A 9,390-nucleotide genomic window follows, 5' to 3' on the forward strand; every position below is an offset into this window, starting at 1 on the left:
CTTTGTAGAAAACGAAGCGTTTGAGAGAGGCGGGGCATAGAGGACCTACAATAATGTACAGTATTTGAAAAATAATGTGTTTTTTGAACATTAAAGCATGTCAACATATTCTGTTACACCAAATACACAAAATAATGATCTTTAAAAAAGCATCATATGACCCCTTTAATTGATTTTTCCGTACATTTCTGCCATATGTACATTAACTGAGTCACCACTGATAAGCTACCACTAAATATGTTGTAGAAAATTTATTTTCTGTAAAGCTGCTTTGCAACGATTTGTATTGTGAAAAGCACTATACAAATAAACTTGAATTTAATTGAATATAATCTTATATTTTGTTATATTTTTCACATTTGTATACTTTTATAACTTTTGTTTTTAGTACAATTTAAACTTTTTGTGCTTCAATTATTATTTATAAATGCTTTATATTTTTATTATTTTTGTACTATATCTTTTTATTCTGCTTTATTATTATACATTTATATATTATAAATGTATTTTCCAATAAAAATTTAAAATGTTAGATATAATTTTATTGCAGTAAAATTGTTACAAAATGACCAAAACAAATGCTGAGTCCATGTTGAGAAAACTCTCTGAAACTCTTCAGGAGACACAGGAGAGATTACTGGAGTCCTCAGAAACGTTAGACTTTCTATTTAATCTCATCTTGCTGTTTGGAAGTATTGTGTAAGATGTGATGGAGTGGTGGTGGTGTGTGTGTGTGTGTGTGTGTGTGTGTGTGTGTGTGTGTGTGTGTGTGTGTGTGTGTGTGTGTGTGTGTGTGTGACGGTGGCGTTGGATTCCATCAGATCCGCTGTAAGTATGTGTGTAAACGCTGTATTGTGTGTGAATGATGTGTGACGGATGTCTCTATAAAGCCCAGCCTTGCATCGCTGCATCAAACGGCCTGTTAGTGCAGATCTGTGACCCGCGGGTCAGTGCAGACGGATGGCCGTCTCTGAGAGGAACACACCCACACACACACACACACACACACACACACACACACAATATACAGTATATATACACACACACAAACACTATATATACACACACTATACACTATGTGCTGTACAAAAAAATTAAATCAGCTGAAAATGTGTGTATCAATGTTTCTATCTGTCCAAAACGAATAAATACGCATTATTTTACAAATACAATAATTAGTACACAAAAATTTACTATACACTATAAAACATAAAATCTATAGTATAGAAAATGTTTTTAAAAAGTATTAAATAATGTATAAAAAAGTAACAAAGATTTTATAAAAAAAATTTATAAAAAAAAACTATAGAAAGTTAAAAATATGCTATATCATTATTATTTTACATTTTATGTTACATAAGTTATATCATAATTTTTTTTTTAACTATAAAAGCTTCAAATAAAATATGAAACAAAAAAGCATAGCATTTTTACAAATTTTTTATAATCAAGTGTAAACATTTAATATGGTAACGCTTGGAGGAGCCAGGACAATTTTTAATATAACTCTGATTGGATTCGTCTGAAAGAAGGAAGTCTTATACACATAGGATGCCTCGAGGGTAAAACACAGGCTAATTTTCATTTTTGGGTGAACTAACCCTTTAAGTTTAAAATGTTTAAAATATACTACAAAACATTATAAGTTTAGTATAAAAAATATAAAAAGTTAAAACTAAGGTTTAAAAGCTTAAAGGGGTCATATGATGCTGCTAAAAAGAACATTATTTTGTGTATTTGGTGTAATGAAATGTGTTTATGTGGTTTAAGGTTAAAAAAACACATTATTTTCCACATACTGTATATTATTGTTTCTCCTCTATGCCCCGCCTTTCTGAAACGTGTCGATTTTTACAAAGCTCATCGGTCTGAAAAGCGAGGTGTGCTGTGATTGGCCAGCTATCCAGTGCGTTGTGATTGGCTGAATATCTCAAGCGTGTGACGGAGATGTTACGCCCCTCACCATACTGTGCTGCCCTGTCCGGCCGGAGCGACGAGACAAAAACATTAAAACCCATTATAAACGACGCATTTGTTGCATCCAGTGGGGACATAATTACGGATTATAATGACTTATACTGTCTTTGCAGCGAGCCGTGGAAACATAAAACCATGTCTGCATTTGTGATTGGAGCAATGACGAACAACAAGCGCTACTCTACACTGCTCAAAACTCGCGTTTGAATCGTCAGTGGCAAATTCTTTAAATATGAAAACTTACTTACAGTCTGTGAGTCAGAACAGCCGGCGCATTGTAGTCTACTCTCCCAGGATCAGGAGACAGTCCTCCATAAAATGTGCTGCACACATCTGAATATTTGGGTTGAAGTGTTCTGGAACAGTGTTGCAAATTCAACGTAACCACTGATTTCTAGTTTTGTCCTCTTTTGGAAGGCCAAACAAAGTAGTTTCGCTTTCACAACGAAGGGGCGGCCGATGGGCTTGAGTGAGCGGAGGCCAGTGGGCTAGAGTGAGGGGAGGCCGGTAGGCTTGAATGAGGGGAGGCCGGTGGGCTTGAGTGAGCGGAGGCCGATGGGCTTGAGTGAGTGGCGGCCGGCGGGCTTGAGTGAGCGGAGGGCTAGAGTGAGGGGCGGCCGGTGGGCTAGAGTGAGCGGAGGCCGGTGGGCTTGGGTGAGGGGCGGCCGGTGGGCTAGAGTGAGGGTTGGCCGGCGGGCTAGAGCGAGGGGCAGCCGGCAGGCTTGAGGGAGCGGAGAACGCAGGCTAGAGTGGGAGGGGGGCGGTCGTGTCCTCTTTTGGAAGGCCAAACAAAGTAGTTTCGCTTTCACAATGAAACACACAGCATCACACACGGTGGGCTTGAGAGAGCGGCTGCGGGCTAGATTGAGCGGCGGCGGGCTTGAGTGAGCGGCGGCGGGATAGAGTGAGGGGCGGCCGGTGGGCTAGAGTGAGGGGCGGCCGGCGGGCTTGAGTGAGCGGAGGGCGGCGGGCTAGAGTGAGGGGCGGCCGGCAGATTCGACGAAGGAGGCTTGCGGCAACCACATGTGACGACCCCGGGCTGGACTCCGCTTCGTCCACGGTGAAAGCCGATCCAGCGATCCACAGCGGTGGGCTAGAGTGAGCGGAGGCCGGTGGGCTTGGGTGAGGGGCGGCCGGTGGGCTAGAGTGAGGGTTGGCCGGCGGGCTAGAGCGAGGGGCAGCCGGCAGGCTTGAGTGAGCGGAGAACGCAGGCTAGAGTGAGAGGAGGCCGGCGGGCTTGAGTGAGGGGCAGCAGGTGGGTTTGAGTGAAGTATTTCCTCAGCGACCAGCACGGATCAGCTCTAGGCATGACGAAGCGGATATCATCCTCTTTTGGAAGGCCAAACAAAGTAGTTTCGCTGTCACAACGAAACACACAGCGCCTTCACGACATGGTGGCGGCAGCAACAATACTACAGCGAGAATAAAAGTTATGCCTTCTTTCTTTGCATGAACATTTGGGTGGTGTTATGCAAATCTTCCCACATCATGACGTCGATATGTGGGGGTGTGTTAGAACGAGCCATTTTAGGTAGGCGTGGTTGACTCTTAACTTTTATAAAGAATATCTCTTTGGATTTGAGACTTCAGTCTTTGCAACTTTACAGATCTTCTTTATGCACCAAGAGCTTGTAACACTCCAAAGAGAAAGGAAAAATTGAAATCACATCATATGACCCCTTTAAAATATACTGCAAAACATTCTAATATATAATTATAAATATTATAACAATTAAAAAAGTTATAGTATAAAACAAAAAAAATCATAAAATAAATAGGAAGAGTTCAAAATATAATATGAAACATTACAAAAATTTAGAAAATTATAAAAATATAAAAGTTTTTTGATTTATAGCTCTATAATCTAACTTGTGAATCAACACTGTACTGTTTAATGTTTCGATTTTTGTATTGGAAAATGACAACAACAAGAGGAGCATCATTTATTTGAGAGCATTAAACGCCAAACAGAAGGCGTGTCGCCCGGCCTGAGGGCGGAGCCTCTAATCGTGATTGACAGCTCTCCATCCGGACAGGCCGGATTAAAGCAATCAATCACATAAAGCCGTGAGGTAAAAACTACAGGAACATGAATTCAATTGAGCGAGAGAGACACAGAAAGAGCTGAAGAAATATTGAAGGCCATTAGCGCCGGAGAGCAGAGAACACGCGAGGAATCAGACGCGGGCGCCATAAATTCATATCAAATGACTGTTGAAGGGCTGCGTGAGAAAACACGGCCGCGGTCAAGGACGACTCTACCGTCAAACACATGCCAGAGACATTAACATAAAACACACACCAATATCCTCAGAGCTTCAGCTTCAGCTTCAGCTCCATCCATCCTTCACTCTCTCTCACACACACACACACACACACACACACACACACACACACACACGTTTGTTTCTGTGAACTGTGGGGACTTTCCATAAACTTATATTACTTTTATACTGACCACACACACACACACACACACACACACACACACACGTTTGTTTCTGTGAACTGTGGGGACTTTCCATAAACTTATATTACTTTTATACTGACCAAACTATATTTTCTATCCTCTAACCAAGTTCAGTTTTATTTCTAGTGCATGTTTAAGCATGGAACAAGGCCGACCTAAGTGCTGCACAACAAATAATAAAATACAATAAAAAGAGAAAAAAACGTAGACAAGAATAAAATCATACAAAGCAAACACAGCTACATATTAAAAGCCAAAGAGAAGAGATGGGTTTTAAGATGTGACTCAGATAAGGAGGAAGCCGTTCTAATGTGAACTGGTAAGTTGTTCCAAAGAGCGGGACCAGCCACTTCAAAGACTCTAGATCCCCTGGTCTTTAAGCAGGTTCTTGGGATCCGGAGGAGAAATTTGCCCTCCGATCTTAATCCCCTTGCTGGAACGTAAGGGTGGAGTAAATCAGACAAATAAGGAGGAGCTAGGTTATTTAGTGATTTGTAGACAAGTTGCAAGATTTTAACCTTAATTTGATAGTGAACTGGCAGCCAATGCTATGATCTCGAGAGGGGAGTAACATGATCAAACTTTTTACATCCCTTCAGGAATTTAGCTGCTGCATTTTGGACTACTTGTAGCTGAGAGATTTGGGACCTTGATATACCAAAATAGAGGGAGTTGCAATAATCCAGTCGAGACTTACTAAAGGCGTGAATAGCAACCTCTAGAGATCTTTCAAAAAGAAATTACTTGATTTTAGAAAGAGAGCGAAGATGGAAGAAGCTAGAACATACAACAGCACTAATTTGTTTATCAAATTTCAAGCATTTATCAAACTCCACACCCAGATTCTGAACTTAGGGAGAAATGAAGGAATTTAGGGTCTCGAGGTTCAGTTGATTACTTGCCCTGTGTTCAGAGGGGCAGAAGAAGATAACTTCTGTTTTATCTGTGTTCAAGAAGAGAAAACCTTTAGAGAGCCACGATTTGACATCATCAAGACATGCTAATAGAGTATCAACGGCATATTTTGTATTCTTAGTCATAGGCCAGTAATTTTGCATATCATCGGCATAACAGTGGAAGGAAACGCCATGTTTCCTAAAAATAGAGCCCAGAGGAAGAAGATGAAGAGAGAAGAGTGCAGGAGCTAAGATAGAACCCTGAGGAACCCCGCAGGTTAAGTTGCCTGGGGATTAGATAAAGCTTTTGATTTTTAAAGAGAAACTCCTATATTGGTTAAAAAAGATTTAAACCAGTTTAAGACCACCCCCCTCAGACCAACACAAGATGCCAAACGAGAAATGAGAATCTCATGAACTTGAACTTGAAATACATAAATGATATATGTCTTATTTAACATATTTAACTATTGCAGGTGTGTATAATATTCTGTGTTTGCATTTTGCTGTTTTTATTGATTTTGAGGAATACTGAATGTGTTTTTGTGCAGGTGAGATGAGTGAATACATGTTCATATTTAGTCTAGAGCTACAGTAAGATCATGTTCACACACAACGCTCTGCACTTACTCCTGATTTCTGTCACCGTGGCAACACCAGAGCTGTCAGTCAATAAATGGAAACAAAGTAACTGGCGTTAATTATTTGAAAAAGTAACTCAGCTATTTCCTTTTGAATTAAAAAGTATTGCGCTACTTTACTAGTTACTTTAAAAAAGTAATCTGATTACGTAACTCATGTTATTTGTAATGTGTTGTTACCTCCAACACTGTGTGTGTGTGTGTAAGCGTGTGTGAGGACTCACGTTTGATGGTCAGCTCTCCGTAGTTGGACACTCCTACGCCTCTGTTCGAGTGGACGATGCATCTGTAACGGCCAGAATCCTGTTTAGTCGTGTTCACCACATCAAACATGCCGATAAAACGCTGGTTATTCCACGGTTTGGTGGCTTTCATAGGAGCTTCACGACCGCCGATTCCCTGCAGACCAGAGAGAAGAGCAGAGGAGCAGTGAGTTATTTAGAAAGGACAAATAAAATATTCATTCACACAACATAAACACACTCATTCACACACTCACACCAAAGGTGCAGGTTTGATTTTGGCATTGGTGGGGACGTAACTGCAAACAACAGACAATTAATTGTTTGATCAAAATTATTGCTAGGGATAATTTAGTAGTGTCTGATATTAATAGGATTATGTCACAGTGTCTATACTAAACTCTACATGCTTGAGAATCATAACAAGTGATGGAGACTAGTTCTCTCCATAAATATGAAGAGCTCAAACAACAGATTAATGAGTTACTCCAAATTTCACAAAAAGCTTATGGACATGATTATAATATAATTCAGACACTGAAGTGAGTTGCTGTTTTTGTCTTTTCTGGGGAAGATTCATTCACTTATTTTGTACACAGAGACATTTTGCTCAGATTTATTTAATGTTCATCTGATCTCATTTTGTACGTGACTTTTCTTTCTGTTTTAAAGATGTTTCCTTCGGATTGTTTGACTAATACAGGAAAATATAACTCAATGAATCTGTGTTTCCCGCCAGCTAAATTGAACACACAGAAACACAAATCTGGCTCTAAACCTCTCTTTTCTTTATTCAGAGTTGATCTAGACAAGTCAAGGAAACTATCCAAAGTTCTGTTCATCCTAAAGCAGTCAAAACGGCATCTCTATATTCATCCTGTGTGTCTTAAGATGAAAAAACAACAACATGGTTTCTACGCTTTTACTGTAATAAAACCAAGGTTAATTTTCTTAAAAGATTTGTATTTGTGTATTCTTTCTTACTTTCTTTTTTCTTTGTTTTGTTTTTATAACTGTACTGCCTTAACGGATTGGAGATTTCAGGAGTGCGGATCAAATGAGTTGCGATCTGCGCTCCGAAGTTCCGATCTGAATCAAATGATTCCCGATATGTTATTCCGATCAATGCACTGCATAGTCCCACTCTGAATCATGATTCGCGAACCATCATTTCAGATCAGGACTTCGGAGCGCGGATTACGGATCATTCAATTTGTGAAATGATTCATGAACTTCAAAAAATGAAGGGCTCTTTTGAACTGGTTTTTGCTAGTGAATCACTTGAACTGAATGATCGAAGTCACGAGTTTGAGTACATCAGAGAATCAGAGCATCAGAGAATAGACTTCAACATTCTACTCTTTTTATAAATCGTTACATAATCTAGCTCCTGTCTACCTCTCTGAACTCCTTCATTTATTCACTCCATCTAGAAGCCTTAGATCTTGCGACCAGGCTTTGTTGGTAGTTCCACATGTTAGACGTAAGCGTAAAGGGGCGCGTGCATTTGCGGTGGCAGGGCCACGGCTTTGGAATACCCTGCCTTTAGAAATTAGAATGGCCCCTTCTCTGCCTGTCTTTTAGTCCCTGCTAAAAACCTATCCGTTTTCCTTAGTGTATTGATTACTGTTATTCAGTAATTTTTTAATGGGTTGTTCATAATTTCTCTTCTGTAAAGCACTTTGGTCAGCCTAGCGGCTGCTTTAAATGTGCTATACAGATAAAATTAACTTGAACTTGAACTTGAGTTTGAATCAATCGGAGCAGTTCCAGCGTAAATGACTCACTCAATTGAATCCGTTTGTTTGTTCCTCTTTTCGCGTCTTCAGTCATGTTTACACGACACTGTCAGCACTACTACTGGCGTAGCTCGCTAGTTTTATAACATTAACACTCTCACACACACACACACACACACACACTGCGGTTCCCTCCAGCTGTCAGCAGGTTCAGCAGGCAGATGGAGGCCATTTGTTCGTCAGTGATATTTCTTCATTACTGTCATCAGGGACTCTGCTCTTAATGTCTGGATCGCTTTCCTCTGTTAATGAGGATGTGTTTGTTTAAGTGACAAACTGCCGAGCTGAAGGAACGCTAACAAACTACTCAGACATCTCTCACACTCCTTACAGGAGCCTCAACTAAACTGAACTATTCTGTTCTCAGTTGCTCTGATTATAAGCACAAGTAACACAAGCTCTATAGTCCTAGGCCCGTATTCACAAAACATCTTCAGGCTAAAAGTAGCTCATAACTTGCCGATTTAGGAGAAAATCTTAAAAATAATGGGCGTGTCAGTCCTAAATTTAGAACTCCTAAATTTTTGTTCTAAGAGTATTTCACAAAGAGTTTTAGCGCTAAAACTAGCTCCTAAATCTGTTAAACATTAGGAGTAGTAAAGAGGACTCCTAAGTCACTAAGACCAAATCTGAACTATCCTAAAATGGCTGTTGCCAGCAATCTACCTCGGAATATAAACATTTTAGAAACATCTGACGATAATGAGCTTTTAAAATGCTATCGGCTTTGGTTTGGAGGTTATCCCAACTCCAAATTTTTGATTATAACCTTAATATTCTCGCGTTCAGTTTTTTTTTAAATTTATGTTTGCATGTCTTACTATCAGCCATGATTATTCTACTCTGCTAATTAAAAGGCTGTTGATATGCATATTACCAAAATTGTATTAGTCGCAGAAAAAAAAATTCCACATGAAGTGGTGAAATCACGCACTCCGTGACGGACAAATCTTTAACGGCTGGTCTATGTGGTAATATAGTACATCGGGCAGGACATCCATATGCTCTCCTAACATTCATCGACCTCAAATATGGCTTATCATATGAAATATGTATGTAGTAGCAACTTTACATGGCAGCTCAATATAATGTTAGCCTAGAAAAAAGTGCGCAGTTCACGTGTTTGTGCGGAGCGGGGAAGCTGAACATTGGCGTGCTTGGGATATACTGCATGACAGATAGAGGCGCGGCTGCGATCAATGGCTCTTAAAATACTTCGTCATCTTTGGTCATACAGATAAGAGTAATGCATCTTTTGTATCTGTAAAGACTCTACGTTTATTTGTGTGCACTCAGAATAACAACGAAACGTTGTGCTTTTGTAAAATAATGAAAGCAAACAGGATGCGCTTTCTGCCGTCTCGG

At 40.0% G+C, this 9,390-nt stretch overlaps 1 protein-coding gene across 1 annotated transcript in view; it reads right to left on the minus strand.

Moving 5' to 3' along the window:
• LOC107570364 (receptor-type tyrosine-protein phosphatase mu-like) overlaps nt 1-6,390 on the minus strand; it is a 13,146-nt gene extending 6,756 nt beyond the window's left edge. Inside the window, exon 1 of the mRNA XM_016256595.1 lies at nt 6,209-6,390. Coding sequence (XP_016112081.1) covers nt 6,209-6,359 — 151 coding nt within the window. The 5' untranslated portion in view covers nt 6,360-6,390. The remainder of the gene's footprint in view (nt 1-6,208) is intronic.
• Between the last annotated feature and the right edge of the window lie 3,000 nt (nt 6,391-9,390).

This window comes from Sinocyclocheilus grahami, unplaced genomic scaffold (assembly GCF_001515645.1).
Source record: "Sinocyclocheilus grahami isolate Dianchi unplaced genomic scaffold, SAMN03320097.WGS_v1.1 scaffold1448.1, whole genome shotgun sequence".
NCBI classification, from domain to species: Eukaryota; Metazoa; Chordata; class Actinopteri; order Cypriniformes; family Cyprinidae; genus Sinocyclocheilus; species Sinocyclocheilus grahami.